At 43.2% G+C, this 18,776-nt stretch overlaps 1 protein-coding gene across 10 annotated transcripts in view; it reads left to right on the forward strand.

Annotated features, from left to right (window-relative positions):
* Positions 1 to 18,776, forward strand: part of LOC122552980 (protein quaking) — a 563,704-nt gene that overhangs the window by 132,277 nt on the left and 412,651 nt on the right. Inside the window, exon 1 of one of the 10 annotated variants that reach the window (XM_043696325.1) lies at positions 16,926 to 17,097. The exons of the other annotated variants lie outside the window; for them this stretch is intronic. Coding sequence (XP_043552260.1) covers positions 17,040 to 17,097 — 58 coding nt within the window. The 5' untranslated portion in view covers positions 16,926 to 17,039. Of the gene's footprint in view, positions 1 to 16,925; positions 17,098 to 18,776 lie in introns of those variants that run through there. 10 annotated transcript variants of the gene reach the window in all.

Genomic DNA, 18,776 nt, shown 5'->3' on the forward strand with positions numbered 1-18,776 from the left:
AGATATCTTGCTGTCAATTTTTCGACAAAGGCCACGATGAAGCAGAATATGGGCCTCCTAGCAATGAGATCCTGGTGCTTGGTTAGTCTGTGGTCTCTTGCAGTACATTCCAGATGTACACTGCTGCATAATTCTAGCATGCTATTCTCCACAAAACTGGAGAAAGTAAAGAGAGGGTGTTAGGGATACTGAAGAGCTGGGAGATGGAGGACAACATTCCAAGTAGGAGAATTAGGACACTAAACAGGAGCCATCACCTTCAGCTTGATAGAGTGCAACTGTGTTGGATACTACAAACCAGGCAGGATTTAATTGACACCAAGTTCAAGTAGATACAATGACCCTTCGTTGATTACAAAATTGTTGGTGCTCTCCATGAAGCAGTTTGTTTCCATTCTGTGAGACAACTGCCGATTCTTTGTTTGCTTTCTGTGTTTGTTTTTAGAGTCATAAGGATGTACCGCATGGAAACAGACCCTTCAGTCTAATTCGTCCGTGCCAACCAGATATCCTAAATTAATCTAGTCCCATTTACCAGTGCTTGGCCCATAGCACACTAAACCCCATTCAGATGCCTTTTAAAAGTTGTACCAGCCTCCACCATTTCTTCTGGCGGCTCGTTCCATACACATACCGCCTGAGTAATGATGAGTGTTTTGAACCATTTGCAGTCTGTACTCTGTGATTGTCCTACATTGTAACCCAGTATATCATCTTTGTACAGTGGAATTTAGAGAAAGAATAGCAATGATGTAGAGAGTTGTAAGGTGGAATGTGGCTAAAGACAAGAAGGCTGTACAGCCTGGTACTTAAATGATTAAGATAGGAATATGCAGTTGTGTCGGGAACACGGGCTGTGTTGATTAGGCCAGCATCTTTTGCCTATATTAAGTTCCATTGAAAGGCTATGCTGAGCTTCCTTTTTGGACTGCAGTCCTTGAGGAGTAGGTACACACTTTAGGGAAGGCATTTCTGTGTTTTAACCTAGTGACACTGAAGGAACAGCAATATGTTTCCAAGACTGGCACGAGAGTGGCCTGAAGCAGAGCATGCAAGAAATGGTTCTGGAAGGTTTTTGCTTCCCTTGTCCTTCTAGATCGTAGTGTGGTGGCATTGGACAGCATTTTCTAAAGAGCTTCGGTGAAGTTTTGCAGCACATTTTGTAAGTAGTACTCTACTGCCAGTGTTCATCAGTTTCAGGGGAAATGACTGGCATCACGTCATCATACAATCATGTGGGCTGCTTTGGCCTGGATGGTGTCAAGTTTGCTGTTGGAGCTGCGTTCATTCAGGCAACTGGGGAGTATTCATCATTGTAACTGTTGTGTCATTATGTTGAAGGCAAATGGCAACTTAGGATTGCCAGTACTTGGCTGGCTGAATGGCTTGTCTGAGCACTGGCGTCAGGTATCAAGCAGAAGTGAATTCTTCCCCCTATGGTGATTGGGAGAATCCAACTAGCATGTAGAAGGGTGCTGGAGGGTCGTGGTTCCTAATTAATGAGGTGAATTTGGATTGATCACATGTACCTCATGGAGATAAACCCTTCATGAAACCTGACCAAAACTGAAACTTAAGTCAATTTCTGCTGTTCTGTATTTCTGCCTCTTCAACTTTACTCAAATGTACCCTTGCCTCAGCTTATCTGACAAAATCCTCATCCATATCTTTGTTCCTTCTAAACTGGAATAATCTAATGTAGTCCTTGTTATGACACAAGCCAAATCAAATCAGCCTCGCTATCACTGGATTCACAACATTCAATGATCCTCAAAATTGCTCCGTTGTTCAGAACTAGATTTTAGAAATCATAGATTTTGAACACTAATTCTATAACTGAAAGAAAAATTAACTATTTATTCTTAAAAATATAACTTCAGCGCACAGATGAACCAGAAAGTGACCTAATTGATATCTATGATCTAAGCCTAATTGTCTTTGAATATAAACCCCCACTCTCTCGCCAACAGATAGATGTAGTTAAGGGACAAATTTTTTAAAAAGAAAATAAGAGATTTGTAATTTGTCAGTTTCATTTCACAAGAATTCATAGCCTTCATGAAATCCTTAGATGATGTGCTTTATTAGAGGTGCATGGATTGTGTATCTTGCTTGAATTCCAAAGCCATAGTTAATGCAAATAGCTTCCACACACCTCTAAAGATTTTTTACTTATTTCTTAAAACTGGAATTGTCAGAATTTACGGTAAGTTGATAACTGGAGAATAACCAGAGAGAACAATACTCACAAAAAACCCAGGTTAGCAGCCTCCAAAGCAAAACCTACCTGCTACCCAAAATTTAGTCAGAGTCAATTCACTCTTTGTTTGCCCTTTTTCAACATTCTCTGTGGTTGATTAGCCAGTACCAGCTCTCCATTGGTTGACCGATTCACCATACAACTAGCTGCCAGTTCTTGGACATAGCAATATCTTGATGTTGAATCGTCTACAGTGTTCTTAGAGTAGTAATTAATCTGCATTATCTTTCCAGGCCAGTTCAAACATCAGTCTTTTGTGTTCCCTTTTTTTTAATTCAACAAACTGCTGTTTCAAGTTCAATCCTCAACTGCAATTCACAATTCCAAACCAGTATCAGAAAAAAAGAACATAAGTGATGGTCTGAACACTTCAGGTTGCTCTCCTCAGTTCTACCCTCTACAGACTTGCACTTATTGAAACCCTGCCAGCTATGTCCTATTATAGATTAGGTCATGCTAGCCTCCCTCTCCTGTGTTTGCAGACCTCCTATGTTATGGATTTTTTCTGGTATGGTATCGTTGATTTTCTGGGTTTTATTATTTCAAATCTACCTGGACTCCTCTGTTATTGTTTATCTCTCTTATTGTATCCAGCCTGACAGGCAGTTAGCTCCCGCAGCTCTGACTACTTGAGTCATTGCCAGTTTCAATGACTGCATGACTTTGTCTTCTGCAGCCAAAGCCACAAATTCTGAAACTCCCTCCCTAAATCTCCACATCTCTGTCCCACTTGCCATATTTGAGACTCCTTTGGACATTTAGTCATCCATGCTAACATCTTGATGTGACCCACTGCCATTATTTGATAATACTTATGAAGTGCATTGGAATATTTATAACATAGAGCATAGATCATCACAGTGCAGTACAGGCCCTTCGGCCTTGATGTTGCGCTGACCTGTGAAACCAATCAAAAGCCCGCCTAACCTACGTTATTCCATTATCATCCATATGTTTGTCCAATGACCAGTTAAATGCCCTGAATGTTGTGGAGTCCACTACTGTTGCAGGCAGGGCATTCCATACCCTTACTACTGTCTGAGTAAAGAACCTACCTCTGACATCTATTCTATATCTATCACCCCTCAATTTAAAGCTGCATCCCCTTGTGCTAGCCATCACCATCTGAGGAAAAAAAACTCTCACTGTCCACCTCATCTCATCCTCTGATCATCTTGTATGCCTCAATTAAGTCACCTTCTAGCCATTTTCTCTTTCTCGAAAACCGCCTCAAGTCCCTCATCCTTTTCTCATAAGATCTTCCCTCCATTCCAGGTAACGTCCTGGTAAATTTCCTCTGCACCTTTTTCCAATGCTTCCACATCCTTCCTATAATGCAGCAACCAGAACTGTACGCAATACTCCAGTGTGGCTGCACCAGAATTTTGCACAGCTGCAATATGACCTAATGGCTCCAAACCTCAATCGCTCTACCACTAAAAGCTAACACAGTATACACCGCCTTAACAACCCTGTCAACCTGGGTGGCAACTTTGAGATATCTATGTACATGGACATCCCGATTTCTCTGCTCATCCAAACTCCCAAGAATCTTACCATTAGCCCAGTACTCTGCATTCATGTTACTCCTTCTAAAGTGAATCATCTCACACTTTTCCGCATTAAAGTCTATTTGCCGTCTCTTAGCCCAGCTCTGCAGCTTATCTATGTCCCTCTGTAACCTGCAACATCTTTCCACATTGTTCACAGCTCCACTGATTTGAGTGTCATCCACAAATTTACTAACCCATCCTTCTACGCCTTCATCCGGGTCATTTATAAAATGATAAACCGCAGTGGCCCCAAAACAAATCCTTGCAGTACTCCAGGATGAGCATTTCCCATCAACCACCACCATCTGTCGTCTTCCAGCCAGACAATTTCTGATCCAAACCTTTAAATCACCCTCAGTCCCATGCCTCCATATTTTTTGCAATAGCCTAACGTGGGGAACTTTATCAAACGCTTTTCTGACATCCATATACTCCACATTATTCACTTTACTCTCATCCACCTGTTTGGTCACCTTCTCAAAGAACTCAGGAAGATTTGTGAGGCACAATCTACCTTTCACAAAACCATGTTGACTATCCCTAATCAAATTATTCATTTCTAGATGATTATAAATCCTATCTCTTATAATCCTTCCCAAAATCTGTCCACAACAGAAGTAAGACTCACTTGTCTATAATTACCAGGGTTGTCTCTACGCCCCTTCTTGAACAAGAGGACAGCATTTGCTATTATCCAGTCTTCTGGCACTATTCCTGTACACAATGACAACATAGAGATCAAATCTAAAGGCTGAGCAATCTCCTCCCCAGCGAATCCTAGGATAAATCCCATTCGGCAAAGGGGACTTATCTATTTTCACACTCTCCAGAATTGCTAACACCACCTCCTTATGAACCTCAATCCTGTCTAGTCTTAATAGCCTGTATCTCAGTATTCTCCTCAACAACATTGTCTTTTTCCAGTGCCCTTCATATCTCTTTGGACTCCACGCACCGCATCCCACTACTAACCGTGACTGACCCTAATCTTGACATACTTATCGGAAGCTTTAGGGTTTTCCTTGATCCGACCTGCCAAAGACTTCTCATGTCCCCTCCTTTGTCGTCTTAACTCTCTCTTTAGATCCTTCCTGACTAACTTGTAACTCTCAAAGAATCCTAACTGAGCCTTAATGGCTCATCTTTATATAAAGCTACTCCTTCCGGTTGATAAGAGATTCACTTCTTTTGCGAGCCATGGTTCCCTTGCTCGACCACTTCCTCCCTGACTGACATGTGTCCTTGATAAGTATGTAACTAAGAGCTGTTCCTTGAATAAGCTCCACATTTCAATTGTGCCCATCCCCTGCAGTTTTCTTCCTATCCTATGCATCCTAAATCACATCATAATTGCCTTTCCCCCAGCTATAACTATTGCCCTATGGTAGATATCTATCCCTTTCCATCGGTAAAGTAAACGTAACTGAATTGTGGTCACTTTCACCAAAGTGCTCACATGCCTCTAAATCTAACACCTGGCCTGGTTCATTACCCAGTATCAAATTCAATGTAGCCTCACCTCTTGTTGGCCTATCGATATCCTCCTGCACACTTTGGACAAAAACTGACCCATCTAAACTACTTCAACTGTAGTGTTTCCAGTCAATATGTGGAAAATTAAACTACCTTGTTACTTTTGCTCTTATCCAGAATCATCTTTGTAATCCTTTCCCATACATCTCTGGAACGTTTTAGAGGCTGATAGAAAATTCCCAACAGGGTGACCTCTCCTTGCCTGTTTCTAACCTCAGCCCATACTACCTCAGATGGGTCCTCATCAGATCTTTCTGCCACCGTAATACTGTCCTTGTCTAACAATGCCACACGTTCCCTGATCTTACTGAAACGCCTAAACCCACGAACCTGCAACAACCATGCCTGTCCCTAATCTATCCATGTCTCCAAAATGTTCACAACATTCAAGTCCCAGGTACCAACCCATCCATGCTGTATGTTCACCCACCTTATTCCGGATGCTGCTGATGCAGAAGTAGACATACTTCCAACCACCTTCCTGCCTGCTTGTATATTCCTGTGACTTTGAAACCTTATTCATGGCCTCACTACTCTAAATCTCCTGTACACTGGAGCTACAATTCAGGTTCCCATCCCCCTGCAGAATTAACTTAAACCCTTCCGAAGAGCATTAGCAAATTTGGCCCCACAGTATATTGGTACCCCTCTGATTCAGGTGTAAACCATCCCATTTGTAGAGGTCCCACCTACGCCAGAATGAGCCCCAATTATCAGGTATCTGAATCTGTCCCTCCTGCACCATCTCTGTGGCCACATGTTGAACTGCTCTCTCGCCCTCGTCCTTGCCTCGCTAGCATGTGGCACAGATAACAAGCCAGAGATGACCTCTCTTGTTTGTTCTAGCTCTAAGCTTCCACCCCATCTCCCTGAATTTTTTCCTTACATCCTCAGTCCTTTTCCTACCTATGTCATTGGTGCTTATGTGGATCACGACTTGGGGCTGTTCCCCCTCCCATTAAGGATCCCAAAAACACAATCCAAGACATTAAAAGTAGTATATTCTCCAGTCCAGGAGAAGGAACACAGCAGAATGAATCTAGTAGCAGGGAGAGAATTCAAGCTTTTGCAGCAGCAGCGAGAGATCTGTATCGAGCAGCTTCAACTCCAAAGCCTTCAACAACTGAAAACAAAAACTAAAAACCCTGGGTCTGTGTGAGCCTGACTCCAGTTACTTATGCTTCTTTTGTCTCGCTTATAAAAAAGCTATTTCTATTGCTTTCCATTGAGCAGACACCTCTCCACCAGGTTGACAACACTACTTTCAAGACAAACAGGACTGAACAAATTCTTCTTTAAGTTCTATATTGTCACATGTACACACATGCACGTATATGTGGAATTGGCAAATCAAAAGATTGGTAGTTGTCCAGTGCAAGTTCTTGGAACACTGGCATGCTGGAGATCTTCACTGGTGCCGGGAGTGAAGGTGGGTAAAGTGGGTTTGCTGAGAACAGTGAGGGAATCTCCAATGAGAACAAAGGTCAAAGATTTAGCAAAAAGAAAAAACAGAAGCCTTCAGCCTTGTGCTGTCCATGCCTCTGCAGCTTTCTCAGTTGCAAATGAGCTGCCAAATGAAAGTGACACCATCGCCAGACCACTGACATCCTGAAGAAGGGCTTATGCCCGAAACGTCGATTCTCCTGTTCCCTGGATGCTGCCTGACCTGCTGCGCTTTTCCAGCAACACATCTCCGGCTCTGATCTCCAGCATCTGCAGACCTCACTTTCTCCTCACTGGCATCTCTGCCAACAGATGGATTGTCTATATAACTTTGCTCAGTCCTGGTTGGCTATTTTAGGGACTGTATTGGTCTTGGGGCACACAGGCACTCTGCCATCCTGCCCAGAATCCAAGGGAGGCATGGGGAAGGCAACAAGGTTTCCACTTTTAAACTTCACTGTCAATTATACCGGCCCCAAATGTAGAGTAATATTATGCACATTGTAAACAATGCAAATGTAAATAGTCACCTCATTCAGCAGTTGCATTCAGCTTCTGCACAAAATTAATATGCATTGTTTATTTCTGTATAATTTTTAGTGGTACTTTTCTGTTGGAAGATGATATTAAAGGTTGCAGAACCGTGAAGGGCAGTTGGAGTTACAGATCAGTCATGATCTAAATTAATGGTGATTAAGGCTTTATCTAAGTTCATGGAATAGAGGCAGTGCTGTATAAGCTCTAACAGCCCTGTAAAAGATTGTGGTATGCTGCTGCCTTGAACTACTGTAGTCCTTTATAGGTTTGTTGAAAGTCATGTTAGGAAGGAAGTTCCTGGGGTTTGACCATTGACAATGAAGGAATAGCAATGTAGATCCAAGTTAGGATGATCTATTCCTTGGAAGGGGACTTTGTCTTGTCCTTTATAGATGGTTGATCATGGTTTTGAAAGTTATTGTTGAAGCAGTCTTGGTAAGTTGCATCTAGCAGATGATACATCAGCATGGTGTTAAGCTTCTTGGTTGTTCAATCTGCACTTATCCAGGTAAGCGGAAAGCATTGAATTCCATCGTACTTTTGACTTGTGCCTTGCAGATCATAGACGGGCATTGAGGAGACGGGTTAACTCACCACAGCATTCCTAGCTTCTGACCTGCTCTTCTAGTCACAGTATTTATGTGGCTGGTCAAGTTCTGTTTCTTTGTGACAACCCACAAGATGTTGATAGTTGGGGATTTAATGATGATAATGTCATTGATCATCAGGGAACATAGCAAGCTAGTTAGATTATTTTGTATTTGAGATGGTCATTGTCTGGCACTTTGCCCAGGTATTGCTGTGTGTGCCACAAGCTGCTTCATTATTTGTTGGGTGCTAAATGGTGATGAACATTGTGCACTGTACACCCAACTTCAGACCTATGATGGAGGGAAGGTCATTGAGGTTGCTGAAGATAGTTGGGCCGAGATCACAACCTGACAACCTCATTGCAATGTCATGAGGTTGAGTTGATTGACTTCCAGAAACAACAGTCTTCTTTCTTTGTGCTCAGTAAGACTTCAAACAGCAACCCACTGATTTCAAAAACAGAAGGTGTTAGAAAAGCTCAGCAAGTCTGGTAGCATCTGTGAAAAGAAATCAGAGTTCACATTTCGGGTCTGGTGATTTTTCAATGGTAGCTCGGAAAATGTTGGTTTACGTGAGAAGATAGCGTGGAGAAAGGAGGTAAGGCGTAAACAATAAGTGGGGATAGAGCTCAAAGAGAGAGAAGAACAGTTGGACAGACAAAGGAATGGATAACGATCTGGCTCAGAAGGTGACTAGCAGTTAGTGGAGACTTAGTGGCTAACAATAGGTACTGTGTAATGGCAGACTGTGAGATAACAAGGTCTGGTGTGTGGAGTAGGGGGCTAGATCATAGGAGAGATCAGGCCCTAAAATTGTTGAATTTGGTATTGAATCCAGAGGGCTGCAGGGTTCCCAAGCAGAAAATGAAGTGGTGTTCTTCTAGCTTGTGCTGCGCTTTACTGGAACATTGAAGCAAGCCAAAGACTGATAAGTTGGCCATGGACTAGAGTGGTGTGTTAAAGTGGCAGGCAACTGGAAGATCAACGTCTTTGTGCTTCATTTCCCCAGTGTAGAGGAGATCACATTGTGAGCAGTGAATGCAGTAGACTAGATTGTGAGAAGTGCAGGTAAACTGCTGCTTCACCTGGGAGGTACGTGTGGGCCTTCGGATTTTGAGGGAGCAGATAAATCAGCAGGTGTTACACCTGCGGCGGTTGCAGACGAAGGTGCTGTGGGGGGCTGTTGGGAGTGAAGGAAGACTTGACTAGGGTGCCCTGGATTGAACGGTTCCTGTGGAAATGAGACAAGGGAGGGGAGGGGAATGTATGTCTAGAGCTGGTGGAGATGGTGGCTGATGGTCATCTTCTGGATGTGGATGCTGGTGTAATGGTAGGTAAGGACAACGGGAACCCTATTGCTGGGAGGGAAGAGAGGATGAGGGCCCTGTCGACAATGGTGCTGGGGAGTCCTTTGTTGAGGAAGAAGGTGGACATTTCGGAGGCTCCCTTGTTGAAGTTTGCCTCATTATAACACATGCAACGGAGATGGAGGAACTGGGAGAATGGAATTGAGTCTTTACACGAAGCAGGGTGCGAGGATATACAGTCCAGGTAGTTGTGGGTGTTGGTGGGTTTATAGTGGATATTAATGGCCAGTCTATCCCCAGAAATGGAAACAGAGCTGTTGAGGGAAGGCAAGGGAGGAGACAGAGATAGGGCGGGGTGGAAATTGGAAGCAAAATCAGTGAACTTTTCCAATTCTGGACAAGAGAGGGAAGCAGCACCTCCAATATCATAGATATATCAGAGAAAGAGTTGTGGTAGGGTTTGGAATAGGACTGGAGCAAGGAATGTTCCTCGTATCCCATGAAGAGATAGGCATAACTGAGGCCCATGTGGGTACCCATGGCCACCCCTCTGACCTGAAGAAAATGAGAGCAGTTAAAAGAGAAGTTGTTGAGGGTGAGGATGAGCTCGACCAAGCGGTAAAGGGTGGTGGTGGATGGGTACGGTCCAGGCCTTTACTGCAGGAAGAAGTTGGAGCCCTGAGACCAACCTGGACGCTTAAAGGAATTGCACATCCATGGTGAGGATGAGGCAGTTGAAGCCTACAAACTGGAAATCCTGAAACTGGCGTAAAGTGTCAAAGGAATCATGGATGTACATGGGCAGTGACTGGACCAGAGGAGAAAAGACTGAGTCAAGGTAGGAAGAGAGGGTTTTAACCCCTAGATTTCCATTGACTCCAGTTATAAAACATAAAACCAGCACAGTACAGGTCCTTCGGCCCTCAATGTTGCACCGACCTTTCATACCAATCGGAAGCCCATCTAACCTACACTATTCCATGTACGTCATTTGGCAAATAGAATTAAGGAGAATCCAAAGGGTTTTCACAACTATATTAAGGACAAAAGGGTATCGAGGGAGAGAATAGGGCCCCTCAAGGCGGCCTTTGTGTGGAGCCACAGAAAATGGGGGAGATACTAAATGAATATTTTGCATCAGTACTTACTGTGGAAAAGGATATGGAAGATATAGACTGTAGGGAAATAGATGGTGACATCTTGCAAAGTGTCCAGATTACAGAGGAGGAAGTGATGGATGTTTTGAAATGGTTAAAAGTGGATAAATCCCCAGGACCTGATCAGGTGTACCCGAGAAGTCTGTGGGAAGCTAGAGAAGTGATTGCTGGGCGTCTTGCTGAGATATTTGTATCATCAATAGTCACAGGTGAGGTGCCGGAAGACTGGAGGTTGGCAAACGTGGTGCCACTGTTTAAAAAGGGTTGTAAAGACAAGCCAGGGAACTATAGACTGGTGAGCCTGACCTCAGTGGTGGGCAAGTTGTTGGAGAGAAGCCTGGGGGACAGGATGTACATGTATTTTGAAATGCAAGGACTGATTCGGGATAGTCAACATGGCTTTGTGTGTGGGAAATCATGTCTCACAAAATTGATTGAGTTTTTTGAAGAAGTAACAAAGAGGATTGATGAGGGCAGAGCAGTAGATGTGATCTATATGGACTTCATTAAGGCGTTCGATAAGGTTCCTCATGGGAGACTGATTAGCAAGGTGAGATCTCCTGCAAAACAGGGAGAATTAGCCATTTGGATACAGAACTGGCTCAAAGGTAGAAGTCCGAGAGTGGTCGTGGAGGGTTGTTTTTCAGACTGGAGGCCTGTGACCAGTGGAGTGCCACAAGGATTGGTGCTGGGCCCTCTACTTTTTGTCATTTACATAAGAGGTACGGTTAGTAAGTGTGCAGATGACACCAAAATTGGAGGTGTAGTGGACAGCGAAGAGGGTTACCTCAGATTACAATAGGATCTGGACCAAATGGACCAGTGGGCTGAGAAGTGGCAGATGGAGTTTAATTCAGATAAATGCAAGATGCTGCATTTTGAGAAAGCGAATCTTAGCAGGACTTATACACTTAAATGGTAAGTGTTGCTGAACAAAGAGACCTTGGAGTGCAGGTTCATAGCTCCTTGAAAGTGGAGTCGCAGATAGATAGGATAGTGAAGAAGGCGTTTGGTATGCTTTCCTTTATTGGTCAGAGTATTGAGTACTCTGGGAGGTCATGTTGCGGCTGTACAGGACATTGGTTAGGCCACTGTTGGAATATTGCGTGCAATTCTGGTCTCCTTCCTATCGGAAAGATGTTGTGAAACTTGAAAGGGTTCAGAAAAGATTTACAAGGATGTTGCCAGGGTTGGACGATCTGAGCTACGGAGAGAGGCTGAACAGGCTGGGGCTGTTGGAGGCTGAGGGGTGACCTTGTAGAGGTTTACAAAATTATGAGGGGCATGGATAGGATAAATAGACAAAGTCTTTTCCCTGGGGTGGGGGAGTCCAGAACTAGAGGGCAAAGGTTTAGGGTTAGAGGGGAAAGATATGAAAGAGACCTAAGGGGCAACATTTTCATGCAGAGGGTGGTACGTGTATGGAATGAGCTGCCAGAGGATGTGGTGGAGGCTGGTACTATTGCAACATTTAAAAGGCATTTAGGTGGGTATATGAATAGGAAGGGTTTGGAGGGATATGGGCCGGGTGCTGGCAAGTGGGACTAGATTGGGTTGGGATATCTGGTCGGCATGGACGAGTTGGACTGAAGGGTCTGTTTCAATGCTGTACATCTCTATGACTCTATGTGCTTGTCCAATGACGACTTAAATGTACTTAAAGTTGGCAAATCTACTACCTTCGCTGGCGAAGCATTCCATACCCTTACTACTCTGAGTAAAGAAACTACCTCTGACATCTGTCCTATATCTATCGCCCCTCAACTTAAAGCTATGCCCCCTCATGCTCACCCATCACCATACTTGGAAAAATGCTCTCCCTGTCCACCCTATCTAACCCTCTGATTATCTTATATGTCTCTATTAAGTCACCTCTCGACCTTCTCTCTAACGAAAACAGTTTCCAGTCCCTCAGCCTTTCCTTGTAAGAGCTTCCCTCCATACCAGGCAACATCCCAGTAAATCTCCTCTGCACCCTTTCCAAAGCTTCCACATCCTCCTCCTAACGCGGTGACCAGAACTACACACAATACTCCAAGTGCGGCCGCACCAGAGTTTTGTACAGCTGCAGCATAACCTCATGGTTCCGGAACTCGATCCCTCTATTAATAAAAGCTAAAACACTGTATGCCTTCTTAACAACCCTGTCAACCTGGGTGGCAACTTTCAAGGATCTGTGTACATGGACACTGAGAGTCTCTGCTTATCTACACTACCAAGAATCTTACCATTAGCCCAGTACTTTGCATTCCGGTTACTCCGACCAAAGTGAATCACTTCACACTTGTCTGCATTAAACTCCATTTGCCACCTCTCCGCAGCTTATCTATGTCTCTCTCTAATCCTCAACATCTTTCATCACTATCCACAGCTCCACCGACCTTGGTGTCATCTGCAAATTTACTAACCCACCCTTCTACGCCCTCATCCAGGTCGTTTATAAAAATGACAAACAGCAGTGGACCCAGCCCTGACCCTTGCGGTACACAACAAGTAACTGGACTCCAGGATGAACATTTCCCATCAACCACCACCCTCTGTCTTCTTTCAGCAAGCCAATTACTGATCCAAACTGCTATAATCTCCCACAATCCCATTCCTCCGCATTTTGTACAATAACCTACTGTGGGGAACCTTATCGAAAGCCTTGCTGAAATCCATATACACCACATCAACCGGTTTCCTCTCAAAGAACTCAATAAGGTTTGTGAGGCGCAACCTACCCTTCACAAAACCGTGCCGACTACCCTGAATCAAATTATTCTTTTTTAGATGATTATAAATCCTATTTCTTATCACCTTTTCCAACACTTTACCAACAACTGAAGTAAGGCTCACTGGTCTATAATTACCAGGGTTGTCTCTACTCCCCTTCTTGAACAGGGGAACCACATTTGCTATCCTCCAGACTTCTGGCACTATTCATTAGACAATGATTATTTAAAGATCAATGCCAATGGTTCGGCAATATCCTTCCTGGCTTCCCAGAGGATCCTAGGATAAATCTCATCCGGCCCAGGGGACTTAGCTATTTTCACACTCTGCAGGATTTCTAATACCTCATCCTTGTGAACCTCAATCTCATCTAGTTTAGTAGCCTGGGTTTCTTGATGCCATATTTAGGTAATACTGCTCTGATGTCAAAGGCAGTCACTCTCACCCCACTTTGAGTTCAGCAATTTACAACCTTGGTCCAAACATGGATTAATAAGGTCACGAGCAGAGTGGCCCTGGTAGAATCTAAACTAACAATTAGTGATCAAATTATTGTTGAGCATATGCTGATAAATAATGCTGTTAAAGACTCTTTCCATCATTTTGTGGTAATTGATTGGGTGGATCTATGGACAGGACACATCTGGCCAATTTTCCACTTTCCTTGGTAAATGGAAATGCTTGCAACTGTACTGGAACCACTGGGCCAGGGACACGACTAAATCTGCATGTCTTTGGTACTTTAGCCAAAATGTTTTCAGGGCTGATGGCTATTACAGTCTGCAAGATGCTTTCAGTTTCTTGATGGGCTGTTTTGGCTGGCACCAATTCATATGTCGATATCAGAGTTGGTTGGGAAAGGTTAGCGTAGAGAGATTGGGGACAGGGGAGTTTGGGCTCAAGGGGAGGGGCAAGGTTTGAAGCGATCAGGATGGAGGGTGGTGGAGAGATGGAGGCTGTGGTGATCAGGATTTGAGCGGGTTTGGTGAAGAAATCGAGATGACTCCAATGGGAGAGATTAGGACCCTGGAGAAAACCACAAGGGAGGTTGGGAGGGAGAGAACTGGAAAGGATTACTGGGCTTTCCTTGACACCTCCCAAACCGTCTACCCCAAAACCCCTAACTCCTTTCTTTGTCAATCCCCCATCCCCACTATCCCAAATCCTGACTCCTTCTCACTCCTGGAGTTCCTCAAAACACCTGTCCAATGTCCAACATTCTCAAATGCTCTACCCCTGCAGCACAAAAGCCCACATCAAAACAGCATGTGGACTCCCTGCGTACGTGCAGTAATGCATTTATATGTGATTGTCAGTGATTGGAACCATGCATTCCCCAATGAGCATGCATGTATAGTTGCCCATAATTGTCAGTGTCAGCAAAAGTCGTCACCTTGACATTGTCTTTCTTGAGATGCTGAATAGTCTAGACCTATTGCTGTTCCAATTTCACATACTTAAATCATTGAGTTAAAAGTACATTGCCAGACTTTTTTTTACTTCTCTTCTGTCAAGGAGGTTACCCATTCATCTACATCTTGGTAAACTGTTCACAACCTCCATACCAATATACCTTAATGCACTTTGGAGTTATGTTGGCAAATCTGATGTGTAGGCCCACATTCTAATGTGCAGAATTTTTATTTTTGAAAAACTGTGGTCCAGTGCTTGGGTCTTTATTATTGATTTTATTTATGGATTGGTTGCTTCAAAACGTGCAATTCTTTGTTGATCTGTTCACAAAGTTATAGCAATTCTGAATGGTGGGTTGTATGATAAAAACACGTTTCTCTGTGTAATTGATTAGTAGTGATATGATGTAATATAGCCAACAGTGCAAGTGGTTTTTGGAAATCATAATTTGTGTGATCATGGTTTTTGAGGTTGGTGATCAGAGCTGGAAATGCGTTGCTGGAAAAGCGCAGCAGGTCAGACAGCATCCAGGGAACAGGAGAATCGACGTTTTGGGCATAAGCCCTTCTTCAGGAATGGGGAAAGTTTGTCCAGCAGGCTAAGATAAAAGGTAGGGAGGAGGGACTTGGGGGAGGGGCGTCGGAAATGTGATAGGTGGAAAGAGGTCAAGGTGAGGGTGATAGGTCAGACTGGGGTGGGGGCGGAGAGGTCGGGAAGAAGATCTCCGGTTAGGAAGGCGGTGCTGAATTTGATGGATTTGACTGAGACAGGGTGGGGGGAGGGGAAATGAGGAAACTGGTGAAATCCGAGTTCATCCCTTGTGGTTGGAGGGTTCCTAGGCGGAAGATGAGGCGTTCTTCCTCCAACCGTCATTTTGTTGTGGTCTGACGATGGAGGAGTCCAAAGACCTGCATATCCTTGGTGGAGTGGGAGGGGGAATTGAAATGTTGAGCTACAGGGTGGTTGGGTTGGTTGGTCCGGGTGTCCCAGAGGTGTTCTCTGAAACGCTCCGCAAGTAGGTTGGTGATCATCCAAGTCTATGAATTTATACATAATATGGAAAAAAGAGGTTTTTGACCTCGTAGAATGAATGGACATTAATCCAGAGACCTGTACTCCCATCATGGCAGATGGTGGAATTTGAATTCAGTGAAAATCTGGAATTAAGCATTTAATGGTGATCATGACAACATTGTTGATAATTAAGGAAAAACCCATCTGGCTCACTCATGTCCTTTCGGGAAGGCAACTGCCATTCTTACTTGGTCTGGCCAACATATGACACTAGGTGCAGAGCAATGTGGTTGACTCTTAATTGTCCCCTGGGATCAGAGATGAGCAACCAATGGTGGCCTCACGATGTCCACATCCCATGTATAAATAAATAAAAAGGACTGCTTACTAAGAATTGAACACAGAAGTTGTGCATTGAGGCCTTATCTCTGTTAATGCAGTGACTGCTGATCAGCTGCAGTAGGTACATTCAGAATCCCAGTAAATATGAGGTAACAACCAAAATAGATACAAGTACAGTTGAAACTGAGGATAAGCACAGCATACTTAATATTCTGAATGATTAATTTCACCAAGTATTCATATCACTGTGCTTTTCCAACATACCTTCCTCAGAGCCAACCAAACTATAATTAATTACTTTGATTAGGACAAAATAAATAAATCAACTGAGAGAGACTACATTTTGAGTGTTGAAATATTCTGATGAGATTTGAGGTACAGTGGATATTACTGGAAGTTGAGGCAGTAGGAGTAGAATGGAAAGTGGTCATTGTTGGTCTAATATTACATGCAGAGACAACTACAAACTCCTTAACCTGCTTTTCATTCTAAATTTACCAGTAACATATTTGAAAATTGTGTAATAGTAATCTCGTTAAAAAAAAATTCAATATTCAGAAATGGAAGATCCTGGCAGACTGTTCTGACTGAGTTAGGGGCATCTGAAGTGAATTCTGGGAATCCCTTTTAATATGATGCAATTAGACTTTCAAATGATATTTGACAAAGGTCCATATTGAAGGTAGGTAAAATGCAAATGGTTTAGAAACTGGCTGAAGGAGAAAATAAGAATAAACTATGAACTTAAGCTGGGAATGCTGCATGTGGTACTTCAGAACCTGATGTTGCAAAGTAAATGTTTTGAGATGTTGCTGAGAAGTGAAGTCACTTTATAATTGCAAACATATTCGATTTTTGGGGGCTTGACAGGATATATGGACAGTGTGTTTCTCCCTTGAACTGGAGGATATAATCTTAGAATAGAGGAATTCCAGTGAAGACAGATATGAGGCGCAATTTCTTATTTCAGACGGTCGTCAGTTTGTGAAACTTTTACTGCAGACAGCTGTAAGGACTGGTATTTTTAAGTATATTTAAGGCTGAGATTTATTTTTAATCAGGAGAAGAATCCAAGCTTATGGGCAGAAGGCAGGAAAGTGGAGTTCCAGATTACTAGACCAGCCATGATCTCAGCCATGATCTCATCGAATGGTAATGCAGGCTCGATGGTCTGAATGGACTACTTCTGCTCCGACTTGTTGTGGTTTTATGCAAGATACCATGTTTTTCAAAGTGAGTTCAGTTTTTTAAAAAAAAAAATAAAAACATTCTTTTATTTCAAAGATTTTGGAAGTTTACGTAAAAATGCTTTTGAGATTTGTTTTAGATAATCATTTGACAAATTGCTCAAGTTGAATCTGGAATGATACATTTTGTTACATACATAGAAGCAGTTAATGGTACAGGTAGTTTTCCTATAACGTGCATTTATTAAATGCGATTTGTCTAATGTGATTTGTGAATAGCTGATCTTGCTTTTGTAAAGCAAACTCCTGTTCGCTTTTGCATGATTCTCATCCCTGGCACTCGGCGTCACGGTGTATAGAGGACTGGACTCTGTTGGCATCGCATGATCAAAAGCATTATGAAATGTTTGTGCTAGTAGACTTGGAAAAGCATTGTGAAAATGTCCTTATAGCCTGAGGACAAGAAGCTGGGAGCAGTCTGTTAATTTAAAGATTTAGAGTTGAGATTAGAATGAAATTTCACTGGAATTGACTAACAGTGAAAGGGCAGTGTTGAAAAGTTTGAAACTTGGCTTTGTTTGTATTAAGAGCTTTTTCTCTCATTTTGTTTAAAAAATGTGTTTAGATGCTAAAGAATATCTGCAGACTCATGTGAGTCTGTTACGGTGACTAATCAGTATGGTAACCAACTACAAAAAAATACCAGTACAGGGGCTTGAAATGGCCAGGATGATCAGAGTAAGGAAACTCTGCACATAGTGGGTGAGGGAGAGCAAGGGTACTTTTGGTGCATTTGTGGAGATGTCCTGAGGGGGTGAGTAGGCTGTTTCGAAGAGATTGAGGGTTAGTCATGGTCAGATGTTAGCGAGGATGAGAGTGAGTGGAGATGATGATGTAGGAAATGGTGTGTATGGTAGCAGAGATAGAGTGCGTGTGAGGTATCAATGTGAAGATGGTGGCACTTTCACTGGCAGAGTGAAGAAGGTCTTAGTCTTCTTCCTATATTCTGTGCATTCCTTCAGATGGTTGAGATTGCACTGGCCTGGATGGTAACCCTCGTCTACGTTGGCATGGTTGCAGTAAAATGGTTAACTCTGTTGGCGTGGGAGAAAAGGACATCCTGTCTTTGGATCACCCCATTCCCTCACCATTTCCATGTCCCTGCCCATAAAGAGCAGCACCAATTTTCCATTATCTGTCACATCCAGGATCAATGTCAGGAGCCATGCAGGGCAGCTCTGACAGCTCTTCTCTGGGTGCACAATGTCATTTTAAAAATGGTGCTGCACCTTGGATGTTGGTTAATCCTGGGATATTCAGGAAGTGGTGAGTTGTTCTGGAAATGGCGCATGATTTGATGGGGCTAGAATGTGTAAAAGGGGCACCAAAGAATGGGGTACGTCATAAATCAGGCAGGTTTTCTGAAATAAGGTGATATAACGTCCCTAACTATCATGTTGCGAAAATCTCCAAAAAAAAAACTTGACAAAGCTGACACTTAGTGAAAGAAATTAAGATTCAGCCCATAGAACATAGAACATTACAGCGCAGTATAGGCCCTTCAGCCTTCGATGTTGCTCTGACCTGTGGAACCAATCTGAAGCCCATCTAGCCTACACTATTCCATTCTCGTCCATATAACTATCCAATGACCATTTAAATGCCCGTAAAGTTGGCGAGTCTATCACTATTGCAGGCAGTGTGTTCCACGCCCCTACTACTCTG

This window comes from Chiloscyllium plagiosum, chromosome 9 (assembly GCF_004010195.1).
Source record: "Chiloscyllium plagiosum isolate BGI_BamShark_2017 chromosome 9, ASM401019v2, whole genome shotgun sequence".
Lineage (NCBI taxonomy): Eukaryota > Metazoa > Chordata > Chondrichthyes > Orectolobiformes > Hemiscylliidae > Chiloscyllium > Chiloscyllium plagiosum.